This window comes from Centruroides sculpturatus, unplaced genomic scaffold (genome assembly GCF_000671375.1).
Source record: "Centruroides sculpturatus isolate CEXI.00-Female unplaced genomic scaffold, Cexi_2.0 scaffold233, whole genome shotgun sequence".
NCBI lineage: Eukaryota > Metazoa > Arthropoda > Arachnida > Scorpiones > Buthidae > Centruroides > Centruroides sculpturatus.
The window spans coordinates 796,760-818,609 of record NW_019384616.1 but is presented as its reverse complement, the minus strand read 5'-3'; the positions used below and the strand labels follow the sequence as shown (position 1 = coordinate 818,609).

Below are 21,850 nucleotides of genomic sequence, written 5' to 3'. Positions count from 1 at the left end.
AATAGTCCAGTAAATAAATTTTGAAGTTATTTCATGTTGAAGCATAGTCTTTTACTTTATTTAATTTAGTGGATTATATTTAGTACTAGAAAAATTCAAGCAAAATTTATCCAAATGTTATAAGAAAAAGGTTGTACAAATATATTCTGATTTATAATATACAGTAATACCCCGAATTTATGCGATAGGTGGAACTGAGCGATGACCGCGTAAGTCGGGGTATAATTTCGCAATTTGTGTAAAATCCAAGTCGGATGTGTGTAAGCTAATAAATATTCTCGTTAATCTTATCTCATCTTTTGATTTGTTCACGGTTACAAGAAATCATCACATAGAGTCTCTCAAGTCTCTGTAGATATAACAAACACAGAAATAAATAACACAAAATAAATTGTAGCTATGTGTNATTAACAGGAGAATGATATTTATATTACTTTTATATAAGATGTTATATATTAAAGGATTTAGGAATTGTAATAAAAAATATTGCTATTTGTATTATATTTACAAGTAAGAATGTTCTAAAGAGTGCTTTGTCATGAAATGAAATAGGAATGACTAATATAATTAACCATACAAGTGATCTTTCTAAATTGTCTGCATTATTTATCATTATGTATGTAATGGATTTTAATCTATTAAAATTTATTGGAGACTGGAAATCATAGCATGAGTTTGAAAAATGTTATTATAATTTCTAAAAATTAAAACTGATCTTATATATCTTTTAAATAAGATATCAATACTGATAAGCAATAGCTCCTATAAATATGTCATAATGTATATTTATAATAACTTTTATAAATATACATTGCTTATCAGGTAATGATAATAAAGATTAATATAAACGAAACTAAACGAAACAGTTAATAAGATGATGATATTGTTTAAAAATACATACATAATATAGCTAAATTTGATCTAAAGCTGAGCTTAACTGCTGTACCATCTTATATGTTAGTGATTAGAAATTAATTTGAATTTAATTAAATAAATTAGAAAAATTCTGGAAGAATCGGATTGACTTAGAGCAAGACTCAAACTCACAACTTCTTACTGTGCATCTTGTTCAGTTATCAGTCCAAATTGTTGGTCAGTTATTGGATGTTATTAGTTCATATTAAATTATGTCTGAATAAAGATCTGAATAGCTTAACTGGTAATTCATTTGGCATGGTAAATGAAATTTACAAGTTCATATCCTGTTTCAGATCCATCTTTTATATCAGAATTTTTAATATTATTTAATTAAATTCAAAATGAATTTTTAATTATTAATNATCCAAGTCGGATGTGTGTAAGCTAATAAATATTCTCGTTAATCTTATCTCATCTTTTGATTTGTTCACGGTTACAAGAAATCATCACATAGAGTCTCTCAAGTCTCTGTAGATATAACAAACACAGAAATAAATAACACAAAATAAATTGTAGCTATGTGTCGATTCCGCGCGACACGTCCGAACACGTAAGCCAAACAATAGCGTGGGGGAGTGAGTAATCAAGAGTTGCATGGCACTCAAACAAAAGACGAATCGATGAGATTTGAAAATCACGTAAGTCAGGGTAGCGTAAGTCGAGGTATTACTGTATATTGAAATTTGTGAAAATTGCAATTTTCTGTTTTAGAATTTCTATTTTGAATTCAAAATTGCTTACAAAATTAATAACATAGGTATTTTGTAAGAAAAAGTTGGAAGTTATATTTCTTAATTTGTATATCATGAGTATTTACTATTTGTTTTGCATCAGCATTTTTCAGTTTTTAATAGAACACTAAGAACTCAAAGAAACTAACATGCCTATAACCAATTCAAGAAATAATATACCACGTATACTTTTAGAAACAAAAGTATTGTAAGATATTAATGAAAAATTAATGATAATGCCAAATTAATCGGCCATAACTTGGCTAATTTAATTAACCAAGTTATGGCCCAATTAATTCAGAGTTATCATTTAATTAATATATAATTTTGGGCTTATGTTTACTATATAATTATAGTATTGTATGTAATATTCCAAGCTAACTAATTGGGAATAAGTTTTAAAATTGCATTTCAAATAACAATGTAGAATACTTTTATCTTTTTATTAAGCGTAGGAATTCTATAATATATTTGATTTATTATAATATAAAAACAATAATGTTTATATATAAAATTTATAGGTCAGGACTGAAAAAATATAACCTGTTAATTTTGTTTTGATACAACAAGTAAGGCACCAATACTAAAGTTAACTGTATTTACAATCAAAATAATTTAGAATTAAATTATGATAAAAGTGAGAACAAAACAAATTAATTTTACCTTTCAGAATTTCTATACTTTTAGTTGATAAGGATATTTGTCATCAGTAATTTTGGAAATGAATTCAATTAAATGAAGGAAAATTTCAATATTTAATTATGCATAATAACAAAACAAATATTTGTTGGAAGTTTTCCAGTTTTTATACAGTACATTATTATCATGTTCAGATTCATCAGTATTTTGTGAGAAGCTATTGAGAAACAATAGTATAAAAGTTATAATTTATGAAGTTATTTGTTCATATCTGTGCAAATTTGGTTGACCTGTTTTCTGAAAATTTGTTTCAAAAATAAATTTACATCATTTATTTTTTTTTATACATATTTGTTTTACANAAATGAAATTTACAAGTTCATATCCTGTTTCAGATCCATCTTTTATATCAGAATTTTTAATATTATTTAATTAAATTCAAAATGAATTTTTAATTATTAATCTTTACTTAAGACAAAGCACAACTTCATATTTTTAGATGAAATTTGGTTATCAAATTAATTTAAATTAGCCTTAATGTATAGTTGTAAGCTTCTTGCATCTAAAAAAGGAGTGTCTATTGAGGACCAAAATGCATTCATTCCACTAATAAAAATCTTAATTTCTCAAAATAATCTTGATTACTTGGCTCCATTGCAGTTTGATAAGCCAATTGGTTAATTGAGATAATTATTAAATTTGCTTTAATGTAATCTAAAAATGTTATGACATTTTTAGTTTAAGTTTATTTTAAAATGAGACAATCTGAAACTGAAGTAATCTTAAATTCAGAGATTAAATTTTTATTTAAATATATCTTTAAATCTTTCATCTTTCAGTATTTAATTTTAATCATTGTTAATATCAAAATTAATTTCTATAAATTTATATTAACATCATTATTCTTTAACTGAAGGTGGCAATTGTATTTCGTACACCAGCTTATCATAACACAGAAATTAAAAGTGCGGTAAAAGTATATCTTCAGTTATTCAGAAGTAAAGATGGAGAATGTAGTGAAGCAAAAGAGTTTCATTACAAACCAGTTGATCATGGTGAGTTTTTAATATGTTGAAAATTAAAACAAGTAATAATTGCATATTAAATAATATAAAACACTATAAATTATTTATTTTTTAAAAACTTAAATATATTTATTTAAAGATAAAGATGGTGTAGAACAGAAAAGGAAGAAACCTAATTTTAATCCTGGATTTGGAGGATTTGGCTATCATACTAACCATTATGATCCAGGTTCCTATCATACTGGTCCTTCTGATTTGGGTAATGGAGGAGATGAAGGATTGCATGGTTTCTTTGGTAATTATACATTAAAAATTCATCTATAATTTAGAGTAAAGTTTATAAAATGACTAATATTTATTTAAATAAATGTATTGATTTCTTCAATTCTGATGAGACTAACACTTAAATTGAAATGTCTAATTTTAGAACATTTAAAATAAATTGCGTAATATAATTTTCAGATAGTTTGACTATGACTAAAATTTTTTATTATATTTCTTGTTTTGTATTCTATATGAACATTCATCTTTTTTAATTTTAGTTTCTTTTTTCCATTTAATTTGACTGAAATTACTCCTCGGTACTATGTAAAATTAGTTATTAATATAGTCATAAATCTTATTTAATTGATAGTAATCTTAGTTAATTATTTTATTATAAAAAGATTCATATAAAAGTTAAAGTGATTAATAATTATTCAATGTCATTTTTAATTTAAACAAATAATTATAATAATATTAGGCTTTCATTTATTGAATTTAAAGTATTTGAATTATTCAGACAATCAGACTATTTTGATACAGTTAATATATTTATATTATAATTTTCGTTTCTTTTTATATATAAAGCATTAGCATTTTTGAATATTAGGAATAAAAAAATATTTCATATTAACACTATGTATGAATGGAAATACTTTAGTATTTATATTAATATATAGCAGCAGTTCTCAATCAGTGGCACATGTACCACTGGGGGAATGCAAGAACGATCCATTAGTGTTACAAGTCTATACACAGAAGGTTCAGGTGGTATGTGAATGAAAGAAGGTTGAGAACTGCTGATATATAGCATAAAATTTTATAAAAAGTTACAATATAATAATGATAATGGTATTAAATATATGCATATTTGTATAGAAATTTTGTATATTCCATACGCATTATCAGATTTTAATTAAAAACTTTTAATATTTTTGAAATTATATACAGTAAAATCTTTTCAAAATTTAAGGAGTAAAAAATAGCAAGAAGTTTGAGTTAAGAAGTTTGAAATTAACTAGTTTAATATCCAGTTTTCTCAAATTTTTCTGTGGCCCTAAATTTTCCATTATCAAGCCATTTCTCACAAATCTATTCACAGTATGATTACAAAATTATACACAGTTTATGGCACTTCTGTGACTGTTGTCAAAGCACCTTCCTTGTGTCTCAATTAGAATGCTGATAACATACTGTATCAGTAAAATGATGTTGACATGAGGTTGTAATAGTATGGCATTATGTTTGGCACAGTGCCTTAGTGTTTATTTATCTTAATCATATGTATTTACATGGAATAGGAGAGAAAATGAAGATCAAGGACAGAAGTTACATGGGAAAATACGGTTGAGTTAAAAGTACTTAATCATTCAAAATTGATTTAAGAATGCTGTATTACATGAAAAACTCGATATACTGTGTTTTGGACTTGTTGACTGCTTTGAGTTAATGCAATTCAACTTAACAAGGTTTTACTGTAATTTAGTTTGATGAATATTAATAATAAACTTAGAATTTTACCAATATATAATATAACATTTTAAAGATTAAGAATACTTTTTCAATTCTTATTATTTATTTGAAATAATAATAACTGTAAATAATTTTAAAAATATCTCATTTTGAAAGTTGATTTGTGTTTTTAGGGGAATTGTTATATCTATGTACAGTACAATAATAAGAATGAACATGAAATGATTGTAATTTTGTTATATACTTTGGTAGGTAAAAGTCCACCAGGATATCAGAGGGAAGCGATTTTTAAAGAAGAAACTTCTGATAGTTCTGAATTGATAGATGAAATGCAAAATCCTGTAGAATTTAGTCAAGATATCAAAAAAATTTCTAGTCATCATGACGATCCTTTAAAAAAAGGTGAAGTGTTCAAGAAGACATGCAAAGTTTTTCCTATTAAATAATAAATTTTATTTTAAAACTTTGTTATTTGAAATAATTAGAAAATCTAACATTATTCATGAATTATTTTCAATAAAATATTGGTAATGAAAATTATTTTCTATCACCATATTATTGTGTAAATTAATGTAAGAGATTATAAATTAGCATAATTATTTACAAAGTGTTAAGGTCATTGTTCAATTAAGTATATTAATTTTTTAAAATTTTATTTAAATATAATAAAGCCGTTTCTGATTATTTTATATTCATTTCAAATTTTATATATTTCATTATTTTAGACGTTTTAAGGAAATTAATCACTAATTCAAGTAAAGATTTTGAACTTCTTAAAGATGAAATTTTAAAGAAGACTTTTGAATTACAAACCATCATAAACAAATCAATGAAAGAAGTAATGCACTCACAAGAAAAGTCAAAACATTCTTCAGACTTATCTGAAAATGAGATGTATCATTCACTCTCCATCTTTCAATCAAATATGTCAAAAATTATCAATGATTTTTCATCTTACCTGACTGTTAGACTTGGAAGGTTTGGAGTTAATCCATTTTCTTCCATAGATTCAAATTTAATACAGTTATTATGTGAAAAAAGAATTCAAGAAGAAGTTAAACATATTTCAAGGATATTAGCAAAAGAAGAAGCAGAAAATTTACAGTATTTTTCTGCTACTGGTGATGTAAGAGAATTGTTAGCAGATAAGCATTACTTGTTAGCAGTAGGAAATGATGCAGGAGATACGTAAGTATTTTAAATCACAATGATTTATTAATTTTTTATTTTATATTAATAGTATGTTCCTATTTGAAATTTCAGTCCTCTTCACTTAGCCATATTGCATCAACCAGAAAATATAAGTATAATTCAGATATTCCTTGATATAATGTCAGATATGTGTAATCCAATAAATCATCTCAATAATCTCCATCAGGTATGTGTAAACATCAAACTTTTTTCAAATATATCCTTTCATTCTATGTTATTAACAAAATTCATATTTTTTTTTATAGACATGTTTGCATTTAGCAGTTAGACTTTGTCCAAAAATTATACCATCCCTTTTAAAACATGGTGCTGATCCTAATATTCAAGACAGATATGGAAATACATCTGTTCAATTAGCTATAGAAACTAACAATGTAGAAAGTCTTTCACATCTTCTTTGCTTTAATAATTATTGCAATTATGAAAACAACTATCCAAGATTATCTATATTAAATTATTGTGGTAAATTTCTTTTCATATTTTTTATTCAACCATTTATAATTATTATTTTCAATGTCATCTGTGTGATAAAATTAAAAAATGGAATTATTATATATATATTTAAAAAATTTTTTTCAGGTCAAGCAGCTTTACATCTAGCAATTACCAAAGGTAATGAATCATGCATTAGACTTCTTTGTCAAGCAGGAGGTGATGTAAATCAACAAGAAGGTACTCGAGGTAGAAGTGCTTTACATTTGGCAATTGAATATAATCCTCAAGCATTGGATATTTTGCTAAAACAGGTAAATTTATAATATCATAGTTTAATTGTTTTATATTAAAATAGAATATTAATTAATTGTGCTATAATTTTATAAAATTGATTGTAGAACTAAGTAAAATTTTCTTTTCTTTTTGATGTATTTTTGTTGTTTAGATTAAAATAATCGAATACAGAAATAGATTCCATTGTTTTGTTTTATTTATGATGTAATGAAGAACAAAGTTTTTATGATTTTGTGGTGTATATTTATGTAGTTTTAATTAACTTTTCAAATCAATTATAATTTATTTATTTGTTTATTTTAGGCAAATATAGAGTTTGATCTACAAGATTATGCTGGAAACACTGCATTACATTTGGCATGTTCTCGTAAATTAAAAGATTCTATCATGAAACTAATTAAAGAAGGATCTAATCCAAATATACTTAATTATGACACTTATGGTAGCTTTGAAGAGGATGATGATGATGAAATGAATGATTCAGATACTGATGACAAATGTAGAGATGATGATGATGATGATGATGATCTTGGAAAAACTGCTTTTGATCTCACAGAGGGAGACAAAGAGGTATAATAAAGTATAAACTGTAAAATTTAATAATTATTATTATATTTTGACTAATTNTTGACTTTCGGAAAATTGACACTCTACTGTATATATTTTAAAAATATTTTTTTTTATTCTGACTTCATAAATATTTAAATTTAAACTCTCTGCAAATTTTCTGTATGTTATAGACATTTTCCACATCAGTTAATCAAGTGTCAAATTCGTATATACAAGGTGTTCAGCTTAATATGATACAAAAATCCCTGTCAGAAACACTTGCTGATATGGGAATTTATGACTGGCATTCCTTCACAATGTTTAATGCTGAATCCAAATATGCCACCAACAATTTGGTAAGTGCAATGCTCAGCAAGCTCATTTTTTGAAGTGGGAGGTGGGTACTATTATATGTTTTAACACCACATTTTGAAACTGAGAAACTGAAGTCCTGGAAACTGAAATAAAAGTATTTCTTAATTTTCTAATGAAATAAAAGAAACAAAAGTGTGAAATACAGGTTATTCCTTGTTCCTTATTAGTGAATACATTAGTCAAATTAAACTTATATAATTTATTAGAACAAAAGCAAACACTTTTCTTTTGTAATGAAAGTACTTTGCAATTGAATAAGAGAAGTCATGTTCTCTTGGTTTATTCAATTTGCAGTTATTTTGTGAACTCTCTTTTGTGTGGCAGCTACAATCAACTTGCCTCTTCTGGTCTGACAACCAATCAAAATTCTTATATGGAGGTCTTGAGTAGAGGTTTTGAAATATTTGCAAAAATGATAAATAAAGTTGAAAAATGGATGCCATTGTATCTGTCAGTTTTGGAAAACAACATAAAGTGTTACATTTTACAACAGTTTTTGATAAATAAAAATTCTGTGCACATTTTAATCTTTTGCAAATAATGCATAAAAACTCTAAGAGTTCTATCAGAAAAGAGACTTCACAACAAATATATAAAGAAATTCAATAAAGAAACATTCTTAACTGGTTAAAGAAAATTGTAGGCTTTCTATTCCTATTTTATTATGTAAAAATATTTGTGCTGGTTTGAAAGGTGGTTCAATCTACTATAGAACTTTACAACGTTTCTCAGTTTAAAAACACTGTGTAATAATATCTGCTTCCCATTTCAAAAAATGAGCTTACTGAGCATTGCACATATTGCATATGCACATACAGTAGCATACCCAGGATCTGAACTAGAGGGGTCAACTCATATTAGTTTCAAGGAAGTGGGGAGGGAGAGTGAGATTTCACAACAGATGGCTCTAGTCTAGTCACAATATTCATTATTCAAACTAATACTAAATTGATACATCTATGCCGTGTGTCTGTGTGTCAATTTTTCTTCTAGTTGTTCTGTATGTTAATTTTTCTTATAGGGAGGGGCAGCTGCCCCTCCCTAGAAGAAAAATTGTACCTCGCTGGGTACATCCATGTTCACATACAAATTGTTGGTGAAATATTTGGATTTATTGCTAAACACTGTGAAGGAAAATAAATATATAATTGTTGTTAGATCAATTACATATAAATGATACTAGAGATAAAAAAAATGTAGCTATATAAACAAATATTATCTTAATGATAAGTTAGTACAATCTGTAATTATAGAATGAATAACCTATGATTAAGTGCTTACATTATATTTAACATTATGTAAATAATAAAATTAAAATATAAATCTTAGAAAAAGTTTGTTTTGGGTGTTATTTATTATTATTTTTTTTATTTATTTTTTTTCTACAAATTTTCCTTAACAAGCTTATAATTGATACTGAAAGTATTTGAGACAATACATAAATTTGCTTGAATGTCTTTTTCTTACCTTTAGTAAGTAATATATTTAATTCATAATTCTTTGCTAAATTGGAAACAACAATTGGATAGGTATATAAAGTTGAAGAAATTAAATTAGAAGCATGTTGGTGTTTGCAAGCAAACATAATGAAAAACAATATAGAGAAACTTCAATGGTCAAAACCATCTAAACTTCATTAACTGATAGTGAAAGGGTTTTCTTGATTTGTGATAATATTTTAACAAAAGTAAAGAATTGATTACTCCTCATCTTTTTTAACACTTTCGTATACTTAACTTTCTATTTCAAAAAAAAATATTCCAAATTTGTTTAATAATCAAACAGATTTGAAATTCTAAATTGAATTTGAATAAAGCTTGTTTCTAAAGTTTCTGGTGTGTATTTATGAATTTAATTGAATAATTCTTGATATAATCATTTAATCAAGTCATAATAGATTGAATTTATTCATTTCTAATAATGATAAATTACTATGGTAAAAATGTTGGCATTAAAACTTTTAAAACTTCGAAATTGTGAAGCTTCAAAGTTTTGAAATTTAAAAAGCTGAAGATTTGATATCGCTAAAGAAAACAATAGATTGGAATAGTGAAAAAAAAAACTTGTTGCTTGATATCTTCTTTTAGACAATGAGTTATTTCACTATTATAATAAAGGAAAATTTGTAGAATGCTCTGGAAACTCTAATATAGAATTTCTAATATTTGTTTATAAAATTTTGCTGATAAATTATTATTATTATTATAAGTTTATTAAGTAATCTTTATTTATTGTTATATGCTTTTATTATTTTAGAAAGTAATAAGTAATTTTATTTATTTAATTACAGGGGAACCCTACTTAAATATAATTATTCAACCAACAAATAGAATCAGATATCGTTATAGGAGTGAAAAAGGATCACATGGAGGGTTGACTGGTAAAACTAACAATACAACCAGAAAAACTTATCCAACTGTTAGGGTAAGAATTATTTATTAATATTAATAATAATTTAAACATNCCCCATAAAAGTCCTCCCGGAAGGCATTAGTTCCCCTCGCGTAACATCGCGCCCCAGAGAAGGCAACGGGAAACCACTCTGGGTAGTAACTTTCCCTAGTATACACCTTGGCGGATTACAAACCTACGCCAGGTGTCGCCAACGTCAGGAATCTGATATGGCACCAAGAAGAAGATCTTTATATTCTTAAAAACTATTGAACAGTATTCCATGGACATTAAACATACAACACACCAAAAGTCAAACCTTTATCCAGGAACCAACTTTGAAATGTTTTCAGGAAGAATTTCTTCCTGTTTGCAGTACATATTGAATACATCTTTTTGAATATGAGTGAGTCTTTTTGGAACTAGATACAACTAATGTTCCTTTACATATTCTTTCCATCATAATCAAATTTAAAATTATCAAATAAATCATTCATTCTGTTTTTTGTTTTTTCCCCCATGAAATTATATTTAAATTCTTGGTCAACCACAATACCCCTTTTTTTCTCATATCAGATTCAAAAACATCACCACTTTTTCTAAAAATTTTACAGCTTCCTTCCCTCACCTCCTTTAACTTCCATCTTTCTTTTAAATCTTAATTGTTTCTTCATCATTGCTCTCTTCTTATGAATCATTGATGTTTGACAATGCATGAGAATCATTTATTTTTTTCCCTGACTTCTCAAGCCTAATAGATATATATACATTTGTTTAACTGTTCTTATATTTGTGTATATCCTCTTTGTAGTATTCTCATTTCATTCCATAATACACTCATATTTCTATCATAAGGTACTTATGCCAAATTTGTATTTAAACTCCTTTAACTATATCTCTCTTATGCTCACTTATTACTTATCACTCATTTTCTCTTCTAAATTCCTCCTTGTGGACCCTACATAATAGTCTTTCTCTTTTGCACCTTTCAACATTCATATTCATATATTTTAAATCTTATTATGCATTTCTCTATTCACTTTTGCATCTTTCTCTAATAAATCTAAAATTCATTTTTATATTATAAAAATCTTAAAATTTTATGAATATCTATTTAAGAATGGAAAAACACAGAATAGTCAGTTTATTCATTTTATATAAAGACATTAAATAAGCATAAAATTATAAAATTGCATGGACTTCATTTTTCATTCAGTTTGTTTATTTACATTAAATCCTCATTTTCAATTACAAAGGATGATAGAATGGTATCTAAAACTTATCTTTAAAAATCAAGTTTCTCTGTAGATTTTCAAAATATTTGATAAATATTTTAGAAATCTACATAGAATGAGTCATTAAAATTTCAATTCAAATGTTAAACATTTGGTAAAGTTATATGTTAATCAAAAAACTGTTTACAGATTTCTAAGATATGCTTATCAGTAAAGTATATTGTTAAATAGTATAATAAAGATTATATTATTCAAGATTTCTAATTAATGTAGAAAAGTTGATTACTTATTAGTAAGTAAGAAAAAGGAACTAATTATAATAATAACTGAAAGAAAACAAAAAAATAAAATTTTTTTCATATTTTACAAAATATTTAACAACCCTATTTTTATTAAGAATAATATATTGTTTTATAGCTTCCTTGACTTTATCAAGTTAAATATTCAGTCATCAGAAGATACATATATCAAGTTAGTTTAATTTTGAATTTGAGCAATTTTCAGAATATACAAAGTAAATTAATTCATTTGCTTTGATTTTTTTTGAAAATTTATTTTCTTTTAAAAAATTGTTTGAATATAACTTTAAAATATATTTTTCCACCAGTACTTCAATACAGATTATTTAGATTGAAAGTATTAGAAAAATTATAAGATAATTAATATATTAAGATCTTTCTAACAAATAAAAGCTATGTAATTTGTGATTCAGAAAGAGTGGATTTGTTTACTTGCATTATATATTTTGTTTGTAGAGAAACATTCATTAGTTGACTAATTATGAATTGCTTAGAAACTAAATCTTTCTGAATGGTTGTACCCCAAGTTACAACCATCTCATGATTAAAACAAACCACAGATACAACTGTCATATATTTCTACTTCTACCATGATCCAACTTAGCTGTCCCCACTAATATGATACTTTGTCTGTTCCAAGTGTTGCTACTTGTCCAGTTTTGTATCATGTGCCCAGGTATCAGGAAAAAGACCAAAAAATGTGGGTTTTAAGAAAATTTGGCAAATTGTAAATAAATAATTATTTTTTAATGATATGGCTGATTTTATAACTAACAAACAGAAACATTCTGATAATTTAATTAGCAAGTCATTTATAATAACATTCCAGAATGTTATAAAGAGGTCCGGATACTAAAGCCTTGAGGACAGCCTTTATTTAGGGAGCAGTTTTTTTTTTTTTTTTTTAAACCAAGCCCAGTTTAAGTTCAGCTGTTCTATCTTTTAAGAAATCTTTGAACAAGTAGAAAACATTTTGTGGTAATTTTGTTATTTCTGATAAGTTTTAAATTGAGAGCCACCATGCATTGTCAAATGCATATTTGATATCTAGAAATATTAACAAACACATCAATCTCTTCTTTCTTTGCTGTAGAGCAGTGATTTTCAACCGATGTGACATGGCACACTAGTATGCTGCAAACATTTTGGAAGGTTATTAAATAAATTATTTTCGAAAGAAGCCCAAAGAACAATAAGTGTACATGCCAAAATTAAAACCTTTTTAAATTAATTATATGAGTTTTTTCATTGTTATAATAAATTAATGTATACATAATGTAGTACAAAATACATATTCATAAGCAAAATTATATATGCATAAGACCAGGTTATTTCATTTAAAATGAAATTTTTGTTAAATCAAAAATATCTATAATTTTTCATATTTAGTTCAAATTATTTTAACTTAGAAATAACAGGGCATTGGGCAGGTTTATAATAAAGGCAATTATCATGCCATTTTTAATTGCAAATTAAGATTTAATGTTAATTGCTTTTCTTATGAAAATGAAAATTATTAATTTAAATAAGTATTGTTATAACCTGCTGCTATTTTATTTAATTTACAAAAAATATAGACAAAGAATTTAGTGGCAAGTAATATGGCGTAGAATGTTTACAAACACAATTTTAAATCATGATTTTTTTCTGTGTAAATTTGTGCCGCAGAAATTTAATTATAGGTTCAGGTATGCCATGAGATAAAAAAGGTTGAAAAACACTGCTATAAAGTATCACACAATTTAACAAGGATATCCTCTGTGGATTGGTGGAGCATGAAACCATATTGGTCATTGCTCAAAAGCTTTCCATGAGGTGAAACTTTCTTTAAATAAAAATAATGTATGGGAAATGGCAATTCACAATACAACTACTATTTGATGGAATGCATTATGAGGCCTATGCAGAGTATGCCTGTAATTAATCATGATAAATATATATTACAGTGTTTTAATAAATTATTAATTTTATCATTAGGAGAATTAGTCATTTATTTAATATACAGTAAGAACTTGTTAAGTCCAAGTCTAAGGGGTAAAAAATCCAAACTACAAATTAGAGTTTTAAGTTAAAAAGTTTAATGGCCAATTTTCTCAAATTTTTCTATGGCTAAAAATTTTCCATTATCAAGCTAGTCTTGTTTCTCAAGAATCTGTTCATGGAATGATTATAAAATTGTATATGGTATATTTAAGTGCATTATCATGTCCCACTTAGAATGCCAGTAACATACTGTATCAATAAAAGGATAATAACACAAGGTTGTAATGGTGTGGCATTGTGTTCATAGGGCTATAGTTTGTTTATGTTAATTGTCTGTATTCACACAGAATATAAGAGAAAATAGGTTCAGGTCTATCAAAGGGTGTAGGGTGCATGGGAAAATAGATCCGAGTTGAAAGCACCAACAACTTTGATTTAATAAGACTAATATATAGAAAACTGTATATTGTGCCTGGGATCTATAAACAGCTTTAGTTAATGCAGTTTAACTTAGCAAGGTTTTACTATATTATTTTTTTATTTTAATAAGAATTATATATTTTATTTATGTACTTATAAAAATAGTTATTGAAAATACTTGTATAAAAATACAGTAGTAATTTTATTATAAGTATTTTTAATTATAATTCATTTAAATTATTTCCATCTTTAAAATCTTTGTTAGAAAAGATTCCTTTCATGATATACAGTAATTTATTTATTTAAAATTTAATTCTTTATGAATCAGATTATTGGAATTGTAAGTTTGTTAAATAAGTTAATGAATGTGTATTGTCTACAATAAAAATCTTACTGTATTCATAAGCTATATGATAATTTAATAAAGTAAAAATTGCAATACAAATACTAGTTGTATAAGTCGATTGGACATGGTGAGCAAGCAAGATACAACTAGTATTTGTAATGCAATTTTTACTTTATTAAATTGTAATTTCCTCCAGCCCTTTTTTACAAAAAAATGCTATATGATAATATTTAATTATTATACTTCAGCTTTATGCATTTTTTAGTTATAAGTTAGCTAATTTATTTTAAAATGTCCTTTAGGTTATCTTTTTAAATTAAAGAAACTTTTGTATTGTGTGAAATTGATTAATGTTAAGTTCTCAACAAAGGAATATCAATAGAAAAAAGAAAATGTATTTGTTGTATTTAAATGAATTAATAATGGAATGAAAAGGAACATTCATATCTAAAATGCCATGAAATGATAAATGCTTATATTTAAATTTTATGTAAATGAAAAACTATCAGTATACTATAGTATTAATATTAAAATGAAAAATTACTTTCTAAATTTAAATTTGAGAATGTTTGTTTATTCAAATACTTGCTGTGCTATAAATACAATTATAATAAATATAAATCTGTTTATGAATATGTTATATTAGTAAATTTCAGACTAAAAAAAGTTATGATATGATATTTTTTCCTGTCTTTGACATTTGATATTTATATCTAGTTAACAGGTTATATTTGGCTACCTAGTTATATTTTTTGTGTTTTTTAAACTCATTTTTCAAAATTTAATTTTTGAATGTGTTATAATATTGAATGTTTCCTAAAGATTTTCATAAGTTATGAAATATAATTAAAAAGCACAATATAATTATTTCTAAATTCATTTTTTTTTCAAATGAAAGTTTTGTTATACAATTCTATAATCAGATATGCAATTTAAAAATATCAAAATATCAGTATTTATAAATAATTAGGAATAACAGCTATTTATCATCATATTTATTGCTAATAAATATGAAGTAAGAGATGAAATTAAATGTTTCAGATATTTACCTTAAGTGAATTATTTTTAAATTAAAAAACAAAAATTATGAGAGCTAACAACTATGGTATTCAAATAGATTAAGAATATAAAAATACTTTCTTATTTTTATATTCTTCTATAGGAAGAATATATTTCTATATATTCTTCCTATAGAAATATAGGAATAAATATATATTTCTATAGGAAGAATATAAAAATACTTTCTTATTTTTATATTCTTCCTATGTTGTTTGAATGTTGCCTATCAAATATTACACAGTTTTTCAGTTTTGAATATTATGTTAAGAATTAATCAGTATACTTTACTGTAAATAATACTGTTTTATAAAAATGAAAATTCATTATATTCTAATTTATATTAAATATATATACTGTAATTGAAAAAGTTATGTTGCAGAATTTAACAAACTATATACTTTTTTTTTTGTTAATAAAAAAATAACTGATGCAAAGTCACAAATGTTTTAAATCTTTTAGGCTTTTTTCATATTTTCAAAAGAAATTTCTAAGATTTACAACTGTCAGATAAATTTTCTTGAAAAAACAAAATAAAATAATGAAAAAAATTCGAAGTTTTTAAATTTAAAAATTCATAAATAGCTCTGTTTGTATAGATATTTCTTTGAAGTATTGCTATAAACTTCCTATGTTGTCTAAACCTTGACCTGTTTTAAGTAACTAAGATTTGTTTAAAATAGAACTGGTTTATTTTAATGGTTTTTTTTGTAAATAATATCATTAATACTTATAAATTATCTGATTAAATTTTAACAATAATAATCTAGAATTTCTTATTAGCATATAATACAAATATGATAAGTAAAATATAAATTTTGTTTTCATATAAGTTATTATTATAAATTATAATTTATAATAATGAATATTAACTATTATTGTTTTATCATCATTCTAGAAAATCAAGTAATTTTTCTGAATAATGAACTTTTATCATTTTGAGATATAATTCTAATTATATCTTCAATTTATTTTTTACTTCTTTTAATAAACAAAATTTACTTTTACTTTTTATTAAAAAATTCTGTTATTTATTTTTTCACATTATACCATACTTTTTTGAGATTAATTTTCTACATCTTAGTTGCTATCTTAGTTGATTTTTTGTTTTAGTAATTAATTTGCTTAATTAAGGAAATATTTAATGGAAATTGCACTCTACAAATTAATAAATTTTTAACTTTAATCCAAAAATATTTGAAATTAAATTTATAGCTTTTAATATCAGATTTTTAAATAAATACATTTTATAATTTATAAATTATGTAAAATAGAAATATATAGTCTTCTTTCCCAAAAATCATAATTAAGAAATACACAGTTTTATTGTATTGTCAATATAAATGTGTATCTCCTAATTATGTAAACAATTATGACATCACTTATTCATAAAATGTGATTTGAAAAGCCAGTCAAATAAACATTAACTCATTGTGCTGTCATCAAAAAATAATTATATCTTGAATTCATTGTATTGTAAGGTGTTGAGAATATTGACTGTAATTTTTCTTTTGTTGATTTCTTTTTCTTAATCAGACATTGGTTAATTAAACTAATTGTGAATGACTATATTTAATACCAAAAATATATAGTAATTACAGTAGAACTCCAACTATCTAAGTCCTGATTAACCAAAGTTTCACATTATCAGAGGCAAACCTGTAGTGAATACATTATTTTTCTTATACTGTAATTCATAAAAAAGTTTAAAACAATAACATATATTGCAAAATGATTTATTTCTGTTCTCTTTTATCATTTAATAAGTGATATAGCACATAAAATGTTTTATATTTTTAATCTAAAATTGCTTTGGCTATCTGAGATAGTGTTAACTTACATTTAACCACATAAACCACAAGTTAACCACATTAACTTGGAATATCAGTATTCTACTGTATATAACTAAAAAAGTCCAATATTAGAATAAATAGGTTAATAAAATTTTATTATTTTTACATTTTAATAAACTCTGATCAAGAGATAAGGTCATAATATGTTTCTATTAATTATGAAATTTAGACTTCACAATACAGTAGAGCGTCGATTTTCCGAATCAATTGGGGACTGGGGTTGTTCGTATAACTGATATTTCGGATAACCGATTTATGTACGAAAAAATAGTTTAACGTATCCAATGTTGAAATTTTTCTCCGTTGCTTGTCGCTTCGCGTTGAATTTTCGTTGATGTTAAGCCTAACAAAGACTATTGTATCATTAAAAATTATTTTTTTATTTTGTACAAACAAAATAAATATATTGAAAAATATAAAAACAATAAAAATTATACTTCAGATGTTAATTTAGTATCAAAAACGTAAAATATTTGAATAGTCCAAGACATAGCCAAAGATTGAAGCTCCACAGCACTGGCGAAAATTTAAATTTGCCAACTGGAAATCTTTCGGATCATTGACGTTTTGGATGATTGACTTTCGGAAAATTGACACTCTACTGTATATATTTTAAAAATATTTTTTTTTATTCTGACTTCATAAATATTTAAATTTAAACTCTCTGCAAATTTTCTGTATGTTATAGACATTTTCCACATCAGTTAATCAAGTGTCAAATTCGTATATACAAGGTGTTCAGCTTAATATGATACAAAAATCCCTGTCAGAAACACTTGCTGATATGGGAATTTATGACTGGCATTCCTTCACAATGTTTAATGCTGAATCCAAATATGCCACCAACAATTTGGTAAGTGCAATGCTCAGCAAGCTCATTTTTTGAAGTGGGAGGTGGGTACTATTATATGTTTTAACACCACATTTTGAAACTGAGAAACTGAAGTCCTGGAAACTGAAATAAAAGTATTTCTTAATTTTCTAATGAAATAAAAGAAACAAAAGTGTGAAATACAGGTTATTCCTTGTTCCTTATTAGTGAATACATTAGTCAAATTAAACTTATATAATTTATTAGAACAAAAGCAAACACTTTTCTTTTGTAATGAAAGTACTTTGCAATTGAATAAGAGAAGTCATGTTCTCTTGGTTTATTCAATTTGCAGTTATTTTGTGAACTCTCTTTTGTGTGGCAGCTACAATCAACTTGCCTCTTCTGGTCTGACAACCAATCAAAATTCTTATATGGAGGTCTTGAGTAGAGGTTTTGAAATATTTGCAAAAATGATAAATAAAGTTGAAAAATGGATGCCATTGTATCTGTCAGTTTTGGAAAACAACATAAAGTGTTACATTTTACAACAGTTTTTGATAAATAAAAATTCTGTGCACATTTTAATCTTTTGCAAATAATGCATAAAAACTCTAAGAGTTCTATCAGAAAAGAGACTTCACAACAAATATATAAAGAAATTCAATAAAGAAACATTCTTAACTGGTTAAAGAAAATTGTAGGCTTTCTATTCCTATTTTATTATGTAAAAATATTTGTGCTGGTTTGAAAGGTGGTTCAATCTACTATAGAACTTTACAACGTTTCTCAGTTTAAAAACACTGTGTAATAATATCTGCTTCCCATTTCAAAAAATGAGCTTACTGAGCATTGCACATATTGCATATGCACATACAGTAGCATACCCAGGATCTGAACTAGAGGGGTCAACTCATATTAGTTTCAAGGAAGTGGGGAGGGAGAGTGAGATTTCACAACAGATGGCTCTAGTCTAGTCACAATATTCATTATTCAAACTAATACTAAATTGATACATCTATGCCGTGTGTCTGTGTGTCAATTTTTCTTCTAGTTGTTCTGTATGTTAATTTTTCTTATAGGGAGGGGCAGCTGCCCCTCCCTAGAAGAAAAATTGTACCTCGCTGGGTACATCCATGTTCACATACAAATTGTTGGTGAAATATTTGGATTTATTGCTAAACACTGTGAAGGAAAATAAATATATAATTGTTGTTAGATCAATTACATATAAATGATACTAGAGATAAAAAAAATGTAGCTATATAAACAAATATTATCTTAATGATAAGTTAGTACAATCTGTAATTATAGAATGAATAACCTATGATTAAGTGCTTACATTATATTTAACATTATGTAAATAATAAAATTAAAATATAAATCTTAGAAAAAGTTTGTTTTGGGTGTTATTTATTATTATTTTTTTTATTTATTTTTTTTCTACAAATTTTCCTTAACAAGCTTATAATTGATACTGAAAGTATTTGAGACAATACATAAATTTGCTTGAATGTCTTTTTCTTACCTTTAGTAAGTAATATATTTAATTCATAATTCTTTGCTAAATTGGAAACAACAATTGGATAGGTATATAAAGTTGAAGAAATTAAATTAGAAGCATGTTGGTGTTTGCAAGCAAACATAATGAAAAACAATATAGAGAAACTTCAATGGTCAAAACCATCTAAACTTCATTAACTGATAGTGAAAGGGTTTTCTTGATTTGTGATAATATTTTAACAAAAGTAAAGAATTGATTACTCCTCATCTTTTTTAACACTTTCGTATACTTAACTTTCTATTTCAAAAAAAAATATTCCAAATGTGTTTAATAATCAAACAGATTTGAAATTCTAAATTGAATTTGAATAAAGCTTGTTTCTAAAGTTTCTGGTGTGTATTTATGAATTTAATTGAATAATTCTTGATATAATCATTTAATCAAGTCATAATAGATTGAATTTATTCATTTCTAATAATGATAAATTACTATGGTAAAAATGTTGGCATTAAAACTTTTAAAACTTCGAAATTGTGAAGCTTCAAAGTTTTGAAATTTAAAAAGCTGAAGATTTGATATCGCTAAAGAAAACAATAGATTGGAATAGTGAAAAAAAAAACTTGTTGCTTGATATCTTCTTTTAGACAATGAGTTATTTCACTATTATAATAAAGGAAAATTTGTAGAATGCTCTGGAAACTCTAATATAGAATTTCTAATATTTGTTTATAAAATTTTGCTGATAAATTATTATTATTATTATAAGTTTATTAAGTAATCTTTATTTATTGTTATATGCTTTTATTATTTTAGAAAGTAATAAGTAATTTTATTTATTTAATTACAGGGGAACCCTACTTAAATATAATTATTCAACCAACAAATAGAATCAGATATCGTTATAGGAGTGAAAAAGGATCACATGGAGGGTTGACTGGTAAAACTAACAATACAACCAGAAAAACTTATCCAACTGTTAGGGTAAGAATTATTTATTAATATTAATAATAATTTAAACATATTGTTAAGAATAAATAAATATTCATATACTTGATTCGTTTTAGCTTGAAAATTACAGAGGTAACAGACAGGTCTGTATTCGTGGTAGTTTGTATACAAATGAACAAGATTCTAAACCACATGTTCATAAACTCATGGGAAGAAATTGTAATGAAGATGGAGTATGTACTATACATCTTGGTGAAGATATGACAGCAGTGTGAGTATACAAACTGTATTTACTATGATAATTACCACAATATATAATTCAAAGCTTTTGTTCATTGTATATTAATATTATTTTTCTGATCTCTACATTCTATGATTTATTCACTTTTTTTCTTTTTTATGTCAAACAATTTTTATATAATTGAAGTTGAATTAGTCTTGAAAACAGTTTATTTGACATTCAGCAATCAAATCATTCTATATTTTTATTACACCCATTTACAAATTTTATATTTGTTTTTAATGAAATTCTTAATAAAATTATTATTGTTTCTATACAAATTTTGTATAATAAACTTCCCAAAGCCCAATACATTGATACTCAACCAAACAATTGCCTTAATTAAAGCAAAAGCTGGCTGAGTGCCATAGTGGAGGTGTACTTAGGCTGTGGGCATAGGAGTCATCCCCAGCTGTACCATGAGTAACTGCATATGGTTACATCTAAAGTTTCAATGCATCTGGAAGTGAAGAATTGCTAGGAGGTCAGAGTGGCATAACTGGTAAGTGCATTGCATGGTAAGCGGAGGTTGAAAGTTCAAGTCCCACTCCGGGCTAGTTCTTTTCTTCCAGATGATTCTAAATTATTTAATAAATTATTAAAAATTATAATTATTAATTTAGATAAGAGATGTCACCTAATATCTACCTCTAATACCAAATTACTTAATATCTAATCATTAATAAAAGTAAATTTATAACTCAATTAATTAAGGCAATCATTTGGTTGAGTTTTATTGTGTTTATGGAACAGAGAATAATTAAATAGCAGAGGTTAGAATTGTAAACTAGATATACTGTATCTTTTAAATT

At 25.2% G+C, this 21,850-nt stretch overlaps 2 protein-coding genes across 2 annotated transcripts; both read left to right on the top strand.

The window, feature by feature from the left end:
* Window positions 1–2,861: 2,861 nt before the first annotated feature.
* LOC111625399 (nuclear factor NF-kappa-B p105 subunit-like) lies at window positions 2,862–7,564 on the top strand. Its single transcript, XM_023368534.1, has 8 exons — window positions 2,862–3,343; window positions 3,453–3,608; window positions 5,300–5,449; window positions 5,773–6,235; window positions 6,311–6,425; window positions 6,505–6,721; window positions 6,839–7,005; window positions 7,292–7,564. The coding sequence occupies exons 3-8, from the start codon at window positions 5,377–5,379 to the stop codon at window positions 7,562–7,564; spliced, it is 1,308 nt and encodes a 435-aa protein (XP_023224302.1). The 5' UTR covers window positions 2,862–3,343; window positions 3,453–3,608; window positions 5,300–5,376.
* Window positions 7,565–7,834: 270 nt separating this feature from the next.
* On the top strand, window positions 7,835–21,659 carry LOC111625398 (nuclear factor NF-kappa-B p100 subunit-like). Its single transcript, XM_023368533.1, has 4 exons — window positions 7,835–7,893; window positions 11,987–12,009; window positions 20,658–20,791; window positions 20,875–21,659. Exons 1-4 carry the CDS (start codon window positions 7,835–7,837, stop codon window positions 21,031–21,033), a joined length of 375 nt encoding a protein of 124 aa, XP_023224301.1. The 3' UTR covers window positions 21,034–21,659.
* Window positions 21,660–21,850: the final 191 nt, after the last annotated feature.

Coding starts and splice junctions, on each gene's coding strand:
- LOC111625399 (XM_023368534.1), top strand. CDS start 5,377: ATGCAAAATCCTGTAGAATTTAGTCAAGATATCAAAAAAATTTCTAGT. Junction 6,236..6,310: donor GGAAATGATGCAGGAGATAC/GTAAGTATTTTA, acceptor TTGAAATTTCAG/TCCTCTTCACTTAGCCATAT. Junction 6,426..6,504: donor ATCTCAATAATCTCCATCAG/GTATGTGTAAAC, acceptor TTTTTTTTATAG/ACATGTTTGCATTTAGCAGT.
- LOC111625398 (XM_023368533.1), top strand. CDS start 7,835: ATGACTGGCATTCCTTCACAATGTTTAATGCTGAATCCAAATATGCCA. Junction 7,894..11,986: donor AATATGCCACCAACAATTTG/GTAAGTGCAATG, acceptor TTAAATATTCAG/TCATCAGAAGATACATATAT. Junction 20,792..20,874: donor AAACTTATCCAACTGTTAGG/GTAAGAATTATT, acceptor GATTCGTTTTAG/CTTGAAAATTACAGAGGTAA.